This window comes from Notamacropus eugenii, chromosome 1 (assembly GCF_028372415.1).
Source record: "Notamacropus eugenii isolate mMacEug1 chromosome 1, mMacEug1.pri_v2, whole genome shotgun sequence".
NCBI classification, from domain to species: domain Eukaryota; kingdom Metazoa; phylum Chordata; class Mammalia; order Diprotodontia; family Macropodidae; genus Notamacropus; species Notamacropus eugenii.
Genome location: NC_092872.1, coordinates 489,717,374 through 489,739,321, shown reverse-complemented (window position 1 = coordinate 489,739,321; position 21,948 = coordinate 489,717,374). Strand labels below are relative to the sequence as shown.

Below are 21,948 nucleotides of genomic sequence, written 5' to 3'. Positions count from 1 at the left end.
ACTGGCTGCCAGACCGCGGGGGCGTGGCCGGGAGGGGGCGGGGAAGCGGAAGTGACCGCAGAAGCGCTGGGCGGAGGCGCAAGATGGCGGCGGCGGCGGGAGCTACCGTGCTGCGTGGACGGGGCATCTGGGATCGCTCTCGCATGAGGTGAGAGGGGGAAGAGTCGAGGACTGCCTGACGGGCAGAGATGGAGGGACCGGGGCCAAGTGCGGGGAAAGGCCAGGACTGCCCGGCCCTGCCCCACGCCCCGCGGGGGGGAACCCTGACGGAGGCTCCGAGGGGCCCGGCCAGTGACTGCACCCTCGCTCCCGGCCCTCGCGGCGCCGCCCTCTGGAACCTGCCCCTTTCGGAGCCTGTCGGGGGTCATTTCGTCTGTTCCCCTGCCCGGGACAGGCTGGGACCCATCGGAGCCGTTTCCACGTGGAAGTGGGCAAATGGGAAAGCAGGATCCTGTGCATGAGCAGGTGTAAACCACTTAGATTGAGGCTCGGGAGAGCCCAAAGAGGAGTTCAGCCCGCTTGTTTAACGGAGGAGAAAACGGAGGCACGTGGGTCGACAGGGCCTTGCCCCAAGTTTGAGCATTTTAACTCCTCTGCTTATGTGCCTTTCATGTTGAGCTTCCCCACAAGCGCGCCCTTCTCGACCAAGGTGCTGTTTATCTCCCGTTAAAAACCTCCGTGAGTCCAGAAGGGCCCCGGTCCGGTTCGGATAGATACCTTCGTATGCCCGCTGCTTACCATGGTTTCCTCGATATGCCCTGTGCGTTCCCACCCCTTTGCCGGTGTTCATGTAGTTCCTTCAGCCTAGAATGACCTTCCCATTATCTCTTGCAGAAGGAATGGTAATACTGTTTTGCATGGGATCCCCTGTAAACAACCTTTTTCCCTACCGTTATGGCTTAAAATTTTCTAAGCTTGAAATATCCCCCTTCCCCACTTCCAGCTTGGGCAAAGTTTAACTCAAAAGTTAACCTCCTTCATGAAGCCTTCTTTCTTTCTCCTAAGATGGTAGTGATTTCATCCATGTGGGACTTCGTTTAGTGTATTGTTCTGTACCCTTCCAGATTTTTTCCAGATATTTTGCATTATTATTGATGTGACTTATTTCCATAATAGATTGTAAACTGTGTCATAGATTGTGATGTTTAAACTTTGTATCTCCCATCACCTGATTTAATACTGTATACGCAGTAGGTGGTTAATAAATGTTGAATTAAATTGGACTTACAAGAGTTGAACTAGGTGATTCTTGAAGTTCTTTCCAGCTCTAAAAGGCCATGATTTCTTCTGTGTCACTTAGAGTAAATGACAGAGCTGGGCCTAACAGTTCATAATTATGTATAACTATACGAAATACTTTTCCATGTAACTCTGTGAAAGAGGTAGTGTAAATGTATTCCCCCTTTTACATATGAGGAAAACTGAGAGATTGTTCTGGCTGCCCCTTGTTTTCTACTGCTTGTCATGGAATTTAAGCTGAGTACAAATATTTTTGTCATAAAGTCTTCTTATTTCTTCTGTCATACCCATCAGTGTATTGTGTCCTACCTTAGTTATGCTCACAGATGGTTCCTGTGAAGTTACTTAATTTCTATAGTTACTTAAGAGGATTGTGTCCTCATGTGGTTAGAGAGCCAGTTGATTGATTAATAACTTTTTCTTCCCCTTGTACCGGTGCTGTGTAGGCTCTCTAAATGAGTCATTATTCACTCTTACACTTTATGTCTTGGACCTATATTCCTTGGTCCAGTTCTATAAACCTTCTCTGATGCCCCCTGTGTGCCAGAAACTTTCAGATGCAGTCACTTTTTTGTAAGACTGCTGGTTACTGGTGGAGGGAGCAGTGTTGGGACCTGGACAGGTTCTCGAAGCAGGGAGGCGTGGAGCCTGATGCCCCGGTAGCACCACCTCCCAGCTCTGGGTTTGCTTGAAAGACAGGGGTGGAGGGAGACTTTTGCCTGCTTTCTTACCAAAAGGGAGGAGAGAAATCCAGCAGCAGCATCTCCAAATATAAAAGGACTTTAAAATGTCTTCATGGGTCAAAGATGTGCTGCAGATAAAAGTATTTTGAAGAGTTAATGGGGAAAGAGTATGATTGTTCTAAAGAAAGTGAAGATAACTATGACAGATACCAATATTCCCATAAAAATGATGACCACAGTAGGGACCATCGAAAAGAGAACCTTTGCCAGCAATTTTACCAACAGATACATGATAAAGGCCTTCAGATTGCACCATTTTTTCCATCAACCAAAGACCAAAGGGACTATGCAGTAAGCATAGGTCATCATTTGCAAGACCATGGTCTTGTGGTGGAAATGATTTATCTGAGTCTCATCTACACACTCCAGGAAGTGAAAAATGATGGTTCTCCCTTTTGTATTCTTGTCGAACAGTCCAATTAACACACTCCTCTTGCACCGTAATTTCACTCACAAGTCTATCACAATACATCACCATATGCTCCTGGAGGATGCATTGGCTCTAGTTGCTAAGGAATTTGGGACTATTTTACCTGAGCAGGGACAGCAGAAAGGTGCTGGAATTTCACAAAGAGCAGCTCATCTGGCAGATGACTACTTAGATGGAGTCCTCTGTGAAAGCTACTCTGCCTCTGGGCACCAAACATCTCCACATCCTACTAAGTGAATGAAAACATTTGCTTTAGAGGGGGTTGAACACCATCATTGTCTACCTAAAGACCAGGAAAGAGGAATTGGAAGGTTTTGTCAAGACACCAGATACTTCAACTACAGTTGTGAATTCTTTGATTGAAGCTAATTTGATGCTGAGATCTCATACTATGGGCAAATCGCCTCCTCTTCTTGCAACTCCTGGTAGGAAACTCCTTCCAGGGTCAGCCTCTCCTTCCTCCAATTAAGCCTCCTTTATTAGGTGGTAGACTTAGAGGACTCCTTCCAACACCAGGACATTCTGGGCCCAAGAGTAAATCTCCCCTTCTAGCAGTACCCTCTAAAAGACCTGGTCTTCTGGGATATGCATCACACCAGCTTGCAAAGTGTCCAGTGATGTGGGAGAAACCAGCCCTTTTGCCAACACCAGTAGCTTTGCAAACAGCACAGCCTCAACAAGCATCCAAACCCAAACCTTTTTGAACAAAGGAAACTTCAACTGGGCCAGGAGGAAAATGGCAAGGCATTCCAAGGAGATGGTGTCCTCTGTCTTTCATCACTAATGTCTGCGTACCAGGCAAGAAGCTTTATTGTAGCATACTTTGTTATCATCTACATTCCCACAGGAATTTTTTTTAATTTGTGGAGACTGTCACAAGCTAAATGTTTGTGAAAAGTCAGTGTTGTAGATATGTTGGACCTTTAAGTTATTCCATTACATATATTACACAATAGATTCCTTGTTTTACATAACCTCTTGCTCATTTTTAAACAGTAGTTAGATTTCACCTATTTGGGGAATATATAGGGAAGGAAGAAGCTTCTTGTTCAGTAGCAGTTGAACAAGCTAGTCAGCCTCTTGATTTAAATGGGAGGGGATTGTATAAGGATTGGGGTGGGGTCACAATGGGAATTTTTGTATTGGAATGAAAAGTCTGAGGGGGAAAATCAGCTCAGGGTAGCTGTCTATTTTAAACTTGAATAAAAAGTTGTTTTTCTTCTGAAAAAAAAAAAGAAAGACTTGGTTAATAAGGGAGTCAACTGCCAGAGTTGATTGCTCTCCATCCATCACATTAAAACAAATTCTTTGGCAGGCAGGTTGAGTTGCACTGACCTCCTTCAGAAGAGCGTAAAAGCCACAGATCTCTAGGCAAACCCATAAGAACATTGAACTAGAAGCAATCCTAAAGAGCTCCTCTCCCAGTGCCCTCACTTTTACAGAGGAAGAACCTGAGGTATTGCTAAATAAAGTGGTGATAATGTCACACAGTAAATTAGTAGTGAAACTATGACTTGAATCTAAGGTTTCTGATATCTGAACTATTGTTTTTTTCACTATGCTACTTTCCCGCTCAGGAATATTAATTAACTTGAACTTAATTGTAGGGACTAGTGACTTAACTATTGAGGAAGAATTTTCACTTACTACATAATGCTGGAGGGGAATGCAATATCATTTGATTCTAGAATGCCTTTGAATTCTCATTGTATATCACAGGATGTGGTCAGAATGTTTATTTGAAATGATGGAATCATAGTTCTAGAACTAGAACTGACTTCAGAGCCTATCTAAGCCAACTCCCTTATTTTACAAATAAACATAGCTGGTAAATGCCAAATATGGTATCTGACCTGACATCCATCAGCTCTAGAGCCAGTGCTTTTCCTAACATTTCAGGCTGCTTCAGTTTCCAGAGTGACCATAGCTGTTGCTCCTGAGCAGCCCTGCTGTGATTTAAAGAAGAAGCCACTGGGACCAGATGGTTGCTACCCACAAATCATAAATGACTTTTTCAAGTAATTTTGATCTCAACTTTTGTGGTAATTAACACTAAACTACTGATCATGGTGGCATCTGTTTTATATACCATATAAAAATCTTTGCTTTATTTCATCACAAATTTTTCTTTAACAAGGTCTCACTGAGATTTCAAACAAATATATCTAAACCATATTTTTAAAATATACTTCAGTCCATTAAAGATCTGTAATTTTTTCAATTTGGGAACTCTCTCCTCTGATCTCAATTGAGACTAATAAATGGATTGTCTAATTTATTATAGGATTTGGAATTGAAGGAGATCTTCAAGGTCATCTAGTCCAACCTCATTTTGCAGATGAGGAAAATTAAGCTCAGAAAGGTTCCATTTAAAGGGACACAGGTAGTATGTGTCTGGTCAAGGAATGATAAACATGGAATCGCAGAACTGAAAACGACTTCCAAAATCATCTAGTCAGTTTCTACCTACATAAGAATCCTCTCTTCAGAATTTCAATCAGTCTAGCACAGATTAAGTCCTTATTCCATGTAGGCATTGTGCTATGCACTGGGAATGCAAAGACAGAAAGAAAATAGTTCCTGCCCTCCTGGAGCTTATACTCTTTCACAGGAAACAAGCTGTACTCCTATAAGTAGAGGCAAATATATACAAAGTAAATAAAATGTAATTTTGGGGGAGTGGGATTGGATCAGAATAATACTGCCAAATCTTCAGGACTGGAGGGTGAGAGGATGAAATCAGGTAGGGCTTCATGTAAAAGGTGGTGCTTGAGTTGAACTTTGGAGGATGCTAGGGATTCTAAGAGGTGAGGAGGGGGGACATTCCTGGCATGGGACAGCCTGTGCAAAGGCCCAAAGATCAGAAATTTAATGTATGTGGAAAACAGGAAGCAGGTCAGTTTAGGTAGGATGGTGAATTCATAAAGGAGAGTAATGTGAAATAAGCCTGGAAAGGTACATCAGAGCCAGGTTGTGATAGACTTGAAAGCCAAACTGAGCCAAAATCCACTGGAGCTTCAGCGGTGGAGTGACTTGGTCACAGGGCACTAGATGGCACAGTGGATAGAATGCTAGGCCTAGGGTTGGGAAAATTCATCTTGTTGAGTTTAAATTTGGCCTCAGGTACCTACTAGCTGTATGACCCCAGGTAAGTCACTTTACCCTGTTTGCCTCAGTTCTTCATCTGTAAAAGGAGCTGGTGAAGGAATGGCAAATCACCCAAACTACTCTATTATCTTTGTGCAGAAAACCCCAAATGGGGTCATGAGTCAGACACACCTGAATGACAACAGACATGGTCACAATTCTGCTTTAGAAATATCACTTTGGCAGCTGTATTTGGAGTATGGATTGTAGTGGAGAGAGAGTAGAAGTGGGGAAACCATATCTCTTACCTGACCAAGTGGTCATCCAGCTTTTGTTTGAAGGTCCATGAGGTAGAACCTACTTCTCTCACTGCAGCCCAATTCACTTTTGGAGAACTTGGTTGTTTTTCTTTACCTCAAGTCTAAATGTATTCTGCTACTTCACCCATTGCTTTTCTGCCTTTTGGACCAAGTAGAACAAATCTAATCCTTTTTCTTGTCCTAACTCTTCACATACTTATAGTTAATGGCAATTATTATCTCTCCCTTAAGTATTCACTTCTCCAACTGATCTTCATGTAGCATGAGCCCAACATGGTTTGCCCTCCTCTGAACATTCTCACCAAGGACCCAATACTCCAGATATGTTCCTCTAACTCCAAATTCAGTGTTGTTTACACTGTTAATGCACTGCCTCAAATAAAAACTCACTAATTTATATTTATGCTTTATGGTTTAAAAAGCACTTTCCTTATTGAGGTAATTTGTACAACTACTGTTCCTTTTTATGGGTGAGGAAACTCAGGTTTAGAGAGGTGATCTGATTTGCTCATGGTCATATTCTTAAGTGCCAGAGCTAGGATTTAAAATTAGGTTTCCTGATTCCTGATCTAATGGTTGTTCCCTTAGGTTACAGGAATGTTTGTAATATCCTTTAGAAAGGAAAATCTTAATCATGCATATATCATCTGCATAAAGATGACTATCACTGATTATTTGTAGTATCACAAGTGACTACTATTTTAATTGAATATGCATCCCTGCTTTAGGTTTGGACTGACTGCATACAGACGGTTTAGTAGTGGCGGTGTATACCCCAACATTCCTCTCTCTTCTCCCTTGCCTGGAGTGCCCAAACCTGTTTTTGCAACAGTTGATGGACAGGAAAAATTTGAAACCAAAGTCACAACATTGGAGAATGGACTTCGTGTCGCATCCCAAAATAAATTTGGGCAATTTTGTACAGTAGGAAGTAAGTACCTTTGCTGGTCAATGGCCAATTATTTGTCTCATTTAGTTTGTACATAAGTGCCTTCTAGTAAACAGTTAATTGTATGGACTATATGCCTTATTTACTGGACAGAGTAAAAATGGAAAGGATTGTTTGATTTAGTCATAGTTAAAGTCATTAATTATTTTAGGAAATTTTTTCTCTTTTGTTCTTTCTATAAATTCTGGTATAATTTCTTAATTTTTTCTTCTTTTTTTATCAGTTCTGATTAATTCAGGATCAAGATATGAAGCAAAATATGTTGGTGGGATTGCTCACTTTTTGGAAAAACTTGCATTTTCGGTCAGTATCTGGCTTGTAATTTAGGAAAAAGTGTTTATAGAGGGTTATTGAGTCTGAGATAGTCTGACTATCAAGGCCTCCTCACCTTTTGCCTTGATTATTGCAATAGCTTCCTAACTGTTCTTCATGCTTTAAGTTTCTTCTCTCTCCTGTCACTCCTAAACACAGCTACCAAAGTGATTTTCCTAAAGTATAAGTCTGATTATATCATTTCCCTACACAGTAAATTCCAGTGGCCCCCTCTCTCCTCAAATAGAAGTTGATCAAGTTTGGCTTTTAAAACTCTTCACGACATGGGCCCTGACCTACCTTTCTTATCTTAATATACATTCTTCTCTTTTTTCACTTTCTGTAGGCCAGCCAAACTGGCTTTGCTGTGCCTCACGCATGACATACTATCCCTTGTGTCTGAAATCTACTTTCTCTTTACGTTGGCCTCTTAGAATTCCTGGTTTCATTCAGAACTGCTCAAGTACTACATTCTGCATGAAGTCTTCTTTTATACTCCCAGCTTCTAGTTCTCCGTGCTCCGTCCCCTTTTTTCCAAAATTATTTAGTATTCATTTGGTATGTTGTTTGGATGTACTTAAGTATGTTCTTCTTGTGTTCCTTAATAGAATTTAAGGGGAACCCTTTGAGGGCAGGGACTTTCATTTTTGTCTTTGTATCTCCAGGGCCTGCCACAAAGCTTACCATATAGTAAGTACTTAGTAAATATTTACTGTTTGGTTGATTATCCAGCCAGATTGTAATAACAGTAAAGAAGTAGATGTTTATAGGTTAAAACAACTTTGGTGAAGTAGGAAGGATATATCTGGACATAATTTTCATCTCAGCAAAGAAAGCCAAAGAAAATCAGCAAAGAAACCAAATTAAACCACTAAATTAAAACAAAAAGGATGAAGCAGTTTAGTTGGAGATAATTATTTTTGTTCCTAGAGGTTTCACTATTTTTATATGCTTTGAAATTAAAAGGGGATTGTTTTTAAAAAGAGGAATTCACAAGGAATGTTTTTTTTCCTAGTCTACTTCCAGATATGGCAGCAAAGATGAAATTCTTCTTGCCTTGGAAAAGCATGGGGGAATTTGTGACTGCCAGACATCAAGGTATGTCAGCTACTGCCTAAAATAAATTTTTAAAAGAATTTCTTTTTAACGCAGCTTGTTTTTTCTTAACATAATAAATACTTCCTATCTGTTCCCCCAGATAAATATTCCTTTCAAAAAGCACTTTCCCCCAAAAATACTAAGCCAAACTGTCTAGTAGAGAGTCATATGTCTCCTTTTATTTTTATTAATAGAAAGGTCACTTTAAATAATGCTTAGTTTCACCTAAGATAATGATCAGAGATTCATAGATTTAGAAATAGATGGGACTGCAAGAGGTCATGACTGATCATCTTGCAAAATTATAGTTTTTTCTTTTATAGTACCCTTGACAATGCCACAAAGTTTTCTTTTTTTTAAAATTTATTTAATTTTAATTTTCAGCATTCATTTCCACAAGATTTTGAGTTCTGAATTTTCTCCACATCTCTCCCCTCCCCCCACACCAAGACACCATGCATTCTGATTACTCCTTCCCCCAATCTGCCCTCCCTTCTATCACACCCCTCCCTTCCCTTATCTCTATCTTCTCTCTTTTCTTGTAGGGCAAGATAGATTTCTATACCCTATTACCTGTATTTCTTATTGCCCAGTTGTATGCAAAAACTATTCTCAGCATTCATTCCTAAAACTCTGACTTCCAACTTCTCTCCCTTCCCACCCATCCCCAGAGAAGTCAGGCAATTCAGTATAGTCTATACATATGTAATTATGCAAAAGACTTCCATGATAGTCATGTTGTGAAAGACTAACTATATTTTCCTCCATTCTATCCTGCCCCCATTTATTCTGTTCTCTCTTTTGACCTTGTCCCTCCCCAAGAGTGTTGACTTCTAATTGCTCCCTCCTCCCATTGCCCTCCCTTCCATCATCCCCCCCACCCTGCTTATCCCCTTCTCCCCAACTTTCCTGTATTGTAAGACAGGTTTTCATACCAAAATGAGTGTGCATTTTATTCCTTCCTTAAGTCAGATGTGATGAGAGTAAGCTTCATGTTTTCTCTCTCACCTCCCCCCTTTTTCCCTCCACGGAAAAGTCTTTTACTTGCCTCTTTTATGAGAGATAATTTGCCCCATTCCATTTCTCCCTTTCTCCTCCCAATATATTCCTCTCTCAGTCTTTAATTTTTTTAGATATCATCCCTTCCTGTTCAACTCACTCTTGTGCCCTCTATCTGTATATAATCCCTCCAGCTACCCAAATATTGCGAAAAGTTACAAATGCTATCTTTCCATGTAGGAATGTAAACAGTTCAACTCTAGTAAGTCCCTTATGATTTCTCTTTCCTATTTACCTTTTCATCCTTCTCTGGATTTTTGTGTTTGAAAGTCAAATTTTCTTTTCAGCTCTGGTTTTTTCATCAAGAATGCTTGAAAGTCCTCTATCTCATTGAATGACCAATTTTCCCCCTGAAGTATTATACTCATTTTTGCTGGGTAGGTGATTCTTGGTTTTAATCCTCGTTCCTTTGACTTCTGGAAGATCATATTCCAAGCCCTTTGATCCCTTAATGTAGAAGCTGCTAGATCTTGTGTTATTCTGATAGTATTTCCACAATACTCAAAGTGTTTCTTTCTGGCTGCTTGCAATATTTTCTCTTTGACCTGGGAACTCTGGAATTTGGCTACAATATTCCTAAGAGTTTCTCTTTTTGGATCTCTTTCAGGAGGTGACCAGTGGATTCTTTCAATATTTACTTTATCCTCTAGTTCTAGAATATCAGGGCAGTTTTCCTTGATAATTTCATGAAAGATGATGTCTAGGCTCTTTTTTTGATCAAGGCTTTCAGGTAGTCCCATAATTTTTAAATTGTCTTTCCTGGATCTGTTTTCCAGGTCCGTTGTTTTTCCACTGAGATATTTCACATTGTCTTCTATTTTTTCATTTTTTTGGTTTTGTTTTGTAATTTCTTGGTTTCTCATAAAGTCATTAGCTTCCATCTGCTGCATTCTAATTTTCAAAGAACTATTTTCTTCAGTAAGCTTTTGAACCTCCTTTTCCATTTGGCTAATTCTGCTTTTTAAAGTATTCTTCTCATTGGCTTTTTGGGCCTCTTTTGCCATTTGAGTTACTCTATTTTTAAAGGTGTCATTTTCTTCAGCATTTTTTTGGGTCCCCTTTGGCAAACTGTTGACTTGGTTTTCATGATTTTCTTGTATTGCTCTCATTTCTCTTCCCAATTTTTCCTCCACTTTTCTTACTTGGTTTTCAAAATCCTTTTTGAGCTGTTCCATGGTCTGAGACCATTGCATATTTTTTTTTTGGAGGTTTTGGATGAAGAAGCCTTGACTTTTATGTCTTCCTCTGATGGTATGCTTTGTTCTTCCTCAATTGAAAGAATGGAAGAAAATACCTCTCACCAAGAAAGTAACCTTCTATAGTCTTATTTTTTTCTCCTTTTTGGGGGCATTTTCCCAGCCTTTTACTTCACTTTTGAGTCCTTTGTCAAGTGGAGTGTATACTCTAGGGATCTGTAAGTTCTTAGTTCCTCCAGGGTGGCACAGTCAAGGGAGAAGAGTTTACTCTTCTCCTGGCCTGCACTCTGATCTGGGAACAACCACAAGCTTTTCTGCCCAGGCTCTATGAGTAGAATTCCCTCTCCAGAGCCTCCACCCTCTACCACACGAGTGATCCTCCTCACCCCAGGACCGCCACTCAGGGCTCAGACCCAGATCAGCTGCTCAGTTCCCTCAGGGTCTTTAGGCTGAGAGCTCCAAAAGTGGACGTAGCTTCCGCAGTGGCTGCCACTGCCCTGGGGCCGGGGCTAGAACTGGACCCTGCTGCCTTCTCACCCAGGTGAAAGAGTATTCTCACTGACCTTTGAAGCTGTCTTAGGCTTTTGTGGGTTGAATAATCTGGGAACTGCAGCTGCTGTCTGTGATTCTGTGCCCTGAAGCCTGCTCCAGTCATGTCCCTGCTGAACCACAGCCAAGACTGGGCTGCATTCCACTCCAGGCCTGGTACAATAGACCTTTCCTGTCAGCCTTTGAGGCTGCCTTGAACTGGAAATCTCTCTCTGTCATTTTGTGGCTTCTGCTGCTCTAGAACTTGTTTAGAGTCATTTTTTACAGGTATTTTATTGGCTATGGGGGGATAGTTAAAGCAGGTCTGTGCTTCTACTCCGCCATCTTGGCGCTGTACCACAAAGTTTTCAGAGTAATATGTAGTAGACCCTGCCTAAGTTAGAAATTACATGGGGTAGGAGAGACAAAATAATTATACCACACATCAGTGAGGCTCAAACATAAAGTACAAGAAGGAAAGTTATAAAATGGTTATCAGTGTATCAAAATAAGTTTCTCTTGATTCATAATTTCAATGACTCCTAACTGCCTCCATGATAAAATTTATACTCAGACTGAGCATTCAGATTCAAGTCCTTTCAAAATTTGTCTTCTTCCATTCTACTCTGTAACATTAACTTTCTACTCAGCCAGATTTGTCAGTTCACTGTCTCCTCAACCACTCAAGATTGTGGCTTGCATTTCTTCTCTATCCCTTCCACTTACCACCTAATACACGTTCTTCATCAATTTTAACCAGTGACTGTTTAAGGTACAAGATGAAAATATCTTAGTTGATAGAAAGAAATAGAATGTGCCAGTGTTCTTTAAAATACCATCAATATTTACTGACACCTTTCAGTTTTGACCTAATAAATAATTTTATTGCTGAGAATGAGACTACTTCTGCAGAAATAGTTGATTCTCTCTAGGATGTTTCATCCTAAGTGACAACTTAAAAAGCTAAATATAACCATCCCAAATCCAAGTCATTTTTTCATCACAAATTCCATGCAAAAATAATTTGTGGTTTTTCAGGGATACTACCATGTATGCTGTGTCTGCTGATACCAAAGGACTGGATACCGTAGTTGGCTTATTAGCTGACGTAGTATTGCAACCAAAGTTATCAGGTATGGTGCTCTGGCACTTCTTGAGGAGCCAAACAACATCAGTTTGTATGAGTAATCTACTATTACACAGCATAGTATGAAAAAAGCCATTATTTTCTAAGGAAGACAGCAATATAGACAGTGCCTTTATGCAAAAATTGCAAGTAAACCAGATGAAAAGAAATGATTTGTGATGTGATAATTAGTAATAGAGTAGTTCCTTAGATTTTATTAATTAAATAGATCTATTTATTTGTTGGTTTAGTCCTTTTATTTAAAAGGCTATTTTTACATACTATGACTGAGATGTGACCACAAGATTCAATTTGATCTTGACTTTAAAACCTTTCTTAGACTTCTCTTCCTAATTATAGATAGCTCCTAATCTTTTTTTGTAGAAGAGGTTTTCATAGCACTGAAATCATAGATCTTTGATATGTTGACAAGATTGATCCTGCTGTTATTACTTAATTATGCACAGCACTTTAAAGGACTTTCCCATTCATCATTTCATTTCAGTCTTCAGTAATCCCATGAGTTAAGATATACAGGTAATATCCTGACATTACAAGTGAAGAAAGTGAGGCAGAAAGAAGTTGATTTGCTTATGGTCGTATAGGTAGGTAGGGACAGAGCTAGAAGTAGAATAGGCCCTAGTTCACTGCTGTTCTTCTGATACCACATGAAATACTTTGTGCTCTGTGTCTGTGTCTGGAGCACATAGCCACATAGTTGGAGAACCCAGAAATTAAATAACATGTCATTTGACTTCTCTTAATACTATATTTCTTTGTACAAATGAGTTAGCTTCTTACTCTTATCCCTTTTCTTAGATTTAGGATAGGGGCTTTTATGCTTTGAATTCTCTGTGTTTTTGTAGATGAAGAAATTGATATGACTCGAATGGCTGTCCAGTTTGAATTAGAGGACCTAAATATGAGACCTGATCCGGAGCCACTTCTCACAGAGATGATTCATGAAGTAAGATAAGCCACACTTGGGTTAGACCCATATGGCATGTACTCTTTATCTTGTTAACACCAAAGGACAGTTTGATAGTTTATGCCTGTATTTCCATGGCAGATCTATTATCCACATAAGAAATCAAAACTTTCTTGAAATTAAATTATTCAACTTCTTATATGAAAAACTCAAAAACTTCTTTTTATTTGTCCTTAAAACTACTTCCTTCAAAAACATTTCGTTTTAACATTTTCATCTGGAGAAGTAGATTCAGTCATTGTATTGATAACACATGCTTCTACCAAAGACCTACTCAGATGCCTTATCATGGTATAAAAATTGAGTTCTCAGAAATTATTACAGTTGAGTACAATCTTTGAAAGATTCTTTGAAGTTAAAAGGGCTTCAAATACAGGCCTTCTGGTGGAATGTGTGTATTTCTATCATGTAAGGATCAGCCTACCTAAACTCAGAGAAGGTCATCGCCTGAAGGTTGATCACTAGGTGATCAATGGTTTTTGGTCACAAAAACCCATGAAAATTCTTACCTGTCTTAACATGCCATGTTGTAGCATAGAATGGTTATGACTTGCATAGGTGAAAGGAGTCTTAGGCCATCACAGGTTTTTGAAATGTTAACTATACATAAGTAGGTTATTACTCTGTTAGATAGACTTGAAAAACTGTTCTAAATATATCTCATATACTAGAAATAGAGAATGCTATACATACAATATTTTCTCAAATGCATTGTAATGATAAAAGTCAGAAAAGGGGGAAGGTTTATTTTGACATTTGGGCAAACAAAGCACTGATTCCTATTCAGTTCCTCATTTGTCTCTTCTTTTATCAGGCTGCATACAGGGAAAATACAGTGGGTCTCCACCGTTTCTGTCCAGTAGAAAATATTCCCAAAATTGATCGAAAAGTACTCCATTCATACCTGAGAAACTACTACACTCCTGACCGGATGGTACTGGCTGGTGTAGGGATAGAACATGAGCAATTAGTGGAATGTGCCAGAAAATACCTCCTTGGAATAAATCCGGTTTGGAGTAGTGAGCAGGTCAAGGATGTTGACAGATCTATTGCACAGTATACTGGAGGGATTATTAAGGTAATGCCAGAGTGAACTATCAAATTATAACTTTTCAGTAGCATCGTAAAACCTTTAAATTGCTCTCTGACCTGTTACTTTTTAAGATGTGTTGCTAAGAAATTGAAAATTAAGAGGTAGTGAACTATAAGTACAGAATGGTGCATGCATTCTTAGATTTAGTCACTACTGAATATTATAACTTATTTTGCTAAAAAAATTTTTCTTGATTATAGGAGATGGTTTAATTCTGAGGAAAGAGATAGGAGAAAGTAGATCCAGAAATTGCTCTCATTAAAACTTAGGAAATTTCATCAAAAGAAGTAAAAATTAGTTGCACCTTTGGAAGTGAATTTTACTTAGTATTGAAATTTGTAGGAGTTATATCCATGTAGTATTGATGGCTAAACTACTAACTACTTACGCATATATATTATTGTGTTTGTCTTTTGTTTCCAAAGAAGACCATGCCATCAGAGAAATGATATATATAGCACTTTATGAAGGACTTCACATTTGTCATAAACCTCTGATATCAACAGGGTTTTACAAATGAGGAAACTGAGGTTAGACAGCTGTTCATTGTTCAGGTGATCTTAGAACCTGGGTCTTTTGATCTGTAATCTAGGACTTTTTCCATCATACTATTATATTGTTGGTAAGTCTTTTCAGTAGAGACTTTAAAAGTTTTAAAGTTTGATGTAGATGTATTTACTGAAATTTACTCATGATCTCTAAAAATACCATTTCAACTTGGGTCTATTTAAAGTGGCTCAGATTATGAGCATTTTATTCACCCCCTCTTGTTTGTAAGACCTAGTTGTTATTAAGACATACCTTATTCATTTGTACTTGTGTTCCTCACAGATGGAAAGAGACATGTCAGATGTGAGTCTAGGGCCCACGCCAATTCCTGAACTCACACATATCATGATAGGACTTGAGAGCTGTTCTTTTTTGGTAAGTGTTAAGGACTATGCCTAAATTTGTGTTGCTGAATGTTTAATCCACTCACTGATTTGGTTCTTTTTCTCCAATCTTCGCAGGAGGAAGATTTCATCCCTTTTGCAGTGTTAAACATGATGATGGGAGGAGGAGGTTCTTTTTCAGCTGGTGGACCAGGAAAGGGAATGTTTACCAGACTCTATCTCAATGTGCTAAACAGGTTGGTGGGAATCTTAGAAGAACTTTTTCTCAAGGTTATTAAGCCAAAGTGAATAATTGCATTTTAGGACACTGATCTTACCTTGGAGGTTTTATTTTCTCACGTGCACATTTTGTGTTTGACAAAACCAGCACTCACATTAAAATTTGGGTTTCTGTTCATAGGCACCATTGGATGTATAATGCAACCTCCTATCACCACAGTTATGAAGATACAGGCCTCTTATGTATTCATGCTAGTGCTGATCCTAGACAGGTAAATGTGGTGGCTCATTTTTCATTTCCAAAGCTTCATAAAGCATCTGAGGCTCAATATTTTATTAATTTTTATTAGTTTAATTTAGTCAGCCAAGATGATTGTAATACTAAAATACATTATTCAGTACTTATATGACCTATCTGTAGCTTTCCTAGGGAGTCCCTTTGAAATATAGCAAAGCAACTGTGTTGTAAGGGAAAGAACACTGGACTTGGAAATTAAAAGATTTACACTTAATTTTCAGCTCCACCATTTATTAGCTTTCTGACCTTCAAGAAAAATTACTTAACTTCATTGTGCTTTATTATCTTTATATGTAGGGAAGAGTTGATAATATATGGAGATAGGAGTGTATATGTGTCTTAAGTATGTGCACACACATTTTATAGGGTAATTTGATTATCATATAAAATCACATATTTTGGCAAAATACTTTGTAAACTGAAGTATTGGGCAAATGTTAGTTATACAGTGAAAAGTTGAACTTTTAGATTGCATTTAGGGATGTTATTAAGATTACTTAACTATTTAAAGAATAAACCATTGCTTTTTAATGATTATTTCCAACATCATGTTCTTTTTTAGGTTCGAGAAATGGTAGAAATCATTACAAGGGAATTTATTTTAATGGGTGGAGCTGTGGGTGAGGTAAGTCATGCTTTTCTCCATATCCTGCGATTGGAGAAGTCAGCTGCAACACAACACAGTGGCTGTTAGAGTAACGCTGAAGGCAGAGACGTTGTTCTTACCACTCCAAACACATGTTGTTGCTCAATTTGAATGTTAAATGTAAATAAGCAGCAGATAGCAAAGAGGATGAAGTATAATTGAAACATTAGATTTGTGGTTATACATAATTTGTACATCAAAAATAATATTCACTAGTATTTATTTTTCACTCAGTTTATTTGCTTAAAACTGAGAAATAGAATGCCTCTGTACATAATTTCACTGAATCAAACTAGATAACATGATTTTACTTGTAAAAATTCATAGAACAGAAAATCAATAAAAAACAGCTGTAGAATATTGAACTGCTATTTTTTCTTAGGATTTTGACAGCTTTCCGGTTTCTTGGAGAGTCTTTTCTAACTTGTCTCCTTTCCTCTATCCCAAATTGCCTGTGAAACTTTTATACTAAAGAAAAAGTCCCTCTGCAAAGATGATATCATTATGCAAACTGTAGTCATAAAAGGAACCATCCTTGATATTTTGTAACATCATACACTCAAGATATTGAGCCATCTTGAACCTAGTTTTGCTTCTGATAGAAAAACTAAAAATTGAAGTGCAGTAAGTCAGCTTTGTTCCCCCATCATCTAACTGCCCCCTTCTTATAGTGCACCTTGATCTTAGACACTCAGGAAAACATTATAGAGGTACAAGAGAAAACAAGACAGATTTTTCTATCTGATAAGTGAAAGTTTGCCCCCTCAATTGCCTTTTTGGGAGTTCTTTTAAAGGTAATGACCCAGCTTTTTTTTTGAGTAATTCAACTTAATAAATACCCATTAAGAGCTTATATACAAGCATTATGATAGGCATTTTGGATACAAGTACAAAATAAAAATAGTCCCTGTCCTTGTGAGCTTTTGTTCTACTAAGAAAATATAACACATGTAAGTAAATAAGGTAACTTCAGGAGGGAGAACACTGAGTTGGGGGATAAGGAAAGGCTTCACATATGAGGCATGTAAGATGATTTCAGAGAGGATGAAGTTAAGATGTGAGTGCACTCTAGTCATAAAGGATGGACAGTCTATTCAAAGATGGAGCCAAGAAATAGATTGTTAGTCCAGTTTACCTGGAGTGTGTGAAGGAAAGTAATATGAAGGTAGATTGGACTTAGATGGTGAAGGGCAAATCCTGTGATCCTAGACAGGTAAATGTGGTGGCTCATTTTTCATTTACAAAGCTTCATAAAGCATCTGAAGTTGAATCTCTTATTATTAGTTTAATTTAGTTAGCCATACACAATGAAGTAATATGAATACTTAAACATATAGGCACCAAATGGCTTAGAATCCATATTCTCAAAGGAAAAGTTAAATGAGTTATAGGAAAAAATGAAATTATGACAATGGAAGACATCAGTGTTCCTCTCTTAGGACTAGATAAATCTAAACATAAAATAAACAAAAAAGGAAGTTAAGGAGATAAATAGAATTTTAGAAACGTTAGATATAGTAGACCTGTGGAGATAATTGAGTTAGAAAAAAATAGCAAAGTTCATTTGGAAGAACAAAAGTTCAGGAATTTCACAGAAACTAGGGAGAAAAGATTTAAAGGAAAGAGATTCAGCAATATCAGACCTTAAACTATTTTATAAGACGAGAGCATTGTTGAAGTGTAAAATTGATAGTTATGTTTATTTTAAGTTAGAAATTTCTTGCATAAATAAAGCCGGTGTAGCCAAGAATAGAAGGAATGCAGAAAATTGGGGAAAGAATCTTCATAGACAGTCTCTTAGATAAGAGGTGATTGTGTTGGAATATTGCTAGAGTATAGGAAATGATGAGCTTGGTTGATTTATCCCATGTGGGGTCTTGACCCTCCCAATTTAAGAAGCATTAAAGGATTCTCAAGTGGAAAAGGTTTAAAAAGCCATGAGAAAAACATGAAGGAAGATACTGTCTACCTCCAGAGAAAGAGATAACAAGTGGAAATAGGCATAGTAGAGTCTATATGTATGTGTGTATGGGTATGTATGTAGATATCTCTGTGTCTGTATACATATATACACACACACACGTACATTTAATTTTAACTTTCTTTAGTGTAGGGAAGGTTGAGGAGGGGGGCAGAAAAAAATAAAGTAAAAGAAGCGCAGCAGAGAACAAAAGAAAACCTAGAAGGAGGTAAAGAAAAGCTGGATAGCTTTGAAAACAATATGTATAGCATTTATTATATAGATTGTCTTGAAATGGAAATTTATTGTTTTATATTGAATCTTCTCTTATGTTCTGCTGTATACATGGAAATGGTTTTTTCCCCTAGTTTTGTATTTAAGTTTAAAATGAATAAAAATTTATAAAAGAAAAAAATTTTCATTGTAATTGAGAAAAAAAATTTTAAATGTTTTTAAACAGTCCAGGTCAAAGATGATGAGGGGGATTCTATGTAAGTTGAAAGGAGAGATAAATGAGAAACTTTTTATTCAGATAGAATTGACCAGACTTGGCAACTAATTGGATATATTAAGAATGAGAGAAAAGAGTTAAATCAAATGACTTTTGAGATTGTAAATTTGGGTGACTAGGAAAGTGGTGGTATTCTTAACTCAAATAGCCAAGTTTGGAAGAGGGTAACAGATGTAGAGGGAAAATAATTTACTTATATTTTAGGTGTATTGTGTATGGTGCCACTAGGACATCCAGGTACAGATGTCTAGCAATTAATTGGTGAGGTTGGATTAGAGTTGCAGAGAGTAGGGCTGAATGTATAGATTTGGGAGTCATCTGCAGCTGAATGATAGTAGAAGCTATGGGGTCTGATGGATTACTAAGAAGAAAAAGAGGGACTAGGACAGAGGTACCCACATTTAGTAGATAGAACACAAATGATTATCCAGTCATGAAGCCAGTAGTCAAAAAGGTAAGAGGAAAGACGAGTGGTATGGAAGTTAAGGGAAGAGAGAGTGTCTAGTAGCTGAGAATGGTCAACAGCAACAGAAGCCATACAAGGGATCAAGAAGGAAGAGAACTCTGAAAGGCCATTCGATTCAGCAATTGAGCTCATTCATAACCTTGGATGTAGAAGTTTCAGTACAGTGGTATGGTTGGAAACCTGTCACAAAGTGAGTAGGAGGTGAAGACATCAAGACAACGTGAATTTAAAACACTTTTTATAGGAGTTTGGCTGTGAAAGTAAGAAGTGATGTAAGAATATATTGAGGGGATGACAGGGTCAAGTGAAAGGCTTCTAAAGGTTGGGGGAGACCTGAATGAATGTTTGTATAGCAGCAAGGAGGGAGCCACTAGAAAAGGAAAGACTGAACATGAGATGGAGTCTTTCAAATGGAAAGGAGACAAGGGGAATGAGATGTAAGGTTTAGGATTATCAGTTTAGAGCTGGAAAGGACAAGTTGTGTATTAGCCTCTCGTTTTATACATGAGGAAATGAAGATACCAGGCAGGTTAAGGAACTTGCCCACTTTGACATAGGAAGTAAGTATCAGAGGTGGGTTTTATTCTAGATCCTCTAATTCCAGAGGAAGTACTTTTTCCACCATATCTCACTAGCACAAGTGGATGAGTTGGTGGCCTTTGTACAAAAAAGGGACCTTGTCAGAGACTGGGACGAAGTAAGAGAGAATATGAGGATTTTGAAGAGTTATGTCCTCGTTTTTCTTGAAGGAGAAGGTGAGGTCTTCTCTCAGGTTGGAGGAGAAAAAAAGGAACTGCCTCTACCCTTGTGTCATAGATAATGGTGGAAGATTAAAAAGAAGACCTTGTAGCACTAAGGACCTGATGAAAGTTAGATAACCAGTTGTTACTTTCTGTAGTCTTTCAGTAAGTCATGAATACCAGTAGGACCAAGGGTAGAGACTGGGATTCAGGATAGTGTGTATGGGTGAGCTGGCCAGCTCTAGGGGAGGATTGTGAAGGGAACAGTAAAGGCAGAGTAATCATGATCGACTGGAAAAACAGGATTAGAGGCCAAGGCGAGAGAACAGTACTGGGGAGGAATGAAGCACAAAGGGAGGTAAAAAAGCAGTAAGTCATGATCAGAGGAAGAAATTTCAGAGTTCAGAATTATTATGGAGGCATTTTGGTATGGGTAATAATGAGAATTAAGATATGGCAATCCTTGATGTGAAATAAAGTTAAAGGTCATAGGAATTGAGACCAGGATATTTGAGGAATTATCAGTGTCATAGTTCAAAAGAACAAATATTATCAGAATTTGTTAAGGAAGGGTGGGGGGAGAGGGCAGTGGGAACCCTGTCTTAATTTTGTAAACATGGGCATTGGTGAAATCAAATCAATCCTATGTTTTCGTGATTTTCAACTCAGGAAAATATTCCCATCTTTTGCAGTCCTTGTATACTCTCAATTGTAAACATAAATGAATAGGCAAAAGTTGATTGTATTCAGTATTGATAAATTTTCACATGCATGGCTAATATTCATAAAATCTTTTGAAATGGTTATTTAAACATCTAGGTGGAGCTTGAGAGAGCCAAGACACAACTTATGTCCATGCTCATGATGAACCTAGAATCCAGACCTGTAATTTTTGAGGATGTAGGGAGGCAGGTGCTGGCAACAAACTCCAGAAAACTACCTCATGAATTGTGTGCCCTCATTCGTAAGTAGACATCTACATCTCTGTTATGGTTACACTACCTCAAAGGATTATTACAGAGCCATTGTTGTCATACTAAATTCTCGTTTGACCTTCAAAAAAGGAACTTTACATGATTTTTCATCCTCATCCTCTAGCATTAAACATTAGTGGAGTACCTACTATATACAGAACTCATTGCCAGAGAGCTTTATATCCTTTAAGTAGTTTATTAAGTAGACCATTACCAACCCATCTGTCACTGAAGGGGTTGAAACTTGTTGCTTTAAGGTTGTTGTTGTTCAGTCGTTTCAGGGCAAACCAGGGTTAAAGTGATTTACTCAGAGTCAAACAGCTTAGTCTGCAGCCATATTTGAACTCAGGAAGATGAGTCTGTCTTTGATTTCAGGCCTGGCGCTCTATCTACTGCATCACCTAGATGCCATGGGATATGAGTAGGGTATTTTAATTAGAGCAGATACTGAGCCACCAACTGGCCTAACCCTTTCTCTGCCAATTCATTGTAGTACAAACAACTTTTAACTGCTTCTTAACCCATGGGAATTTTCTTCTCGTTAGGTCTTTGTGAACTCTCTCTTAATTTGTTTATTGTCCTCAAAATGATTTGATCTTGAAAACAGCATCTCTAGTTTAAGCAAAAGTACATTCAGAGCAAAGTCATTTTCAAAATTCCTGTTTTCCTCTATCCTAGGTAATGTGAAATCAGATGACATCAAGAGAGTAGCAACTAAAATGCTTCGGGGTAAACCTTCAGTAGCTGCCCTGGGAGACTTGACAGACCTGCCAACATATGAACACATTCAAGCAGCACTAGCTAGTAAAGATGGACGACTGCCGAGAATGTATAGGCTTTTCCGATGAGGAACTCGGAAAGCCTAAACCACCCTGAGAATCCAGGGGAGCATGTTTTTTATGTATTATTCTTGGGATTGTTGTAATTTAGTACAAAAAAAGATGTTTAATTATATGGAATAAAACATATGGGACTATTCTCTGAAATTAAATGAACTAATTTAAACCTTTCCAGACCACACAGCTCAATTTTAACTCCCTCAACATTAAGTATGATGGTCACTGGATTAAACG

General features: G+C 38.3%; 1 protein-coding gene across 1 annotated transcript; it reads left to right on the top strand.

Annotated features, from left to right (window-relative positions):
• The first annotated feature begins 13 nt into the window (after positions 1-13).
• PMPCA (peptidase, mitochondrial processing subunit alpha) lies at positions 14-21,861 on the top strand. Its single transcript, XM_072632957.1, has 13 exons — positions 14-148; positions 6,548-6,750; positions 6,992-7,071; positions 8,096-8,178; positions 12,000-12,094; positions 12,954-13,054; positions 13,890-14,153; positions 15,000-15,092; positions 15,179-15,297; positions 15,462-15,552; positions 16,141-16,203; positions 20,721-20,865; positions 21,554-21,861. The coding sequence occupies exons 1-13, from the start codon at positions 84-86 to the stop codon at positions 21,721-21,723; spliced, it is 1,572 nt and encodes a 523-aa protein (XP_072489058.1). The 5' UTR covers positions 14-83; the 3' UTR covers positions 21,724-21,861.
• Positions 21,862-21,948: the final 87 nt, after the last annotated feature.

Bases quoted from the DNA above. Each gene is read 5' to 3' on its own strand.
- PMPCA (XM_072632957.1), top strand. From the start codon at position 84: ATGGCGGCGGCGGCGGGAGCTACCGTGCTGCGTGGACGGGGCATCTGG. The intron at 6,751-6,991 runs GTAAGTACCTTT...TTTTTTTATCAG, and splicing joins GCAATTTTGTACAGTAGGAA to TTCTGATTAATTCAGGATCA. The intron at 14,154-14,999 runs GTAATGCCAGAG...TGTTCCTCACAG, and splicing joins ATACTGGAGGGATTATTAAG to ATGGAAAGAGACATGTCAGA.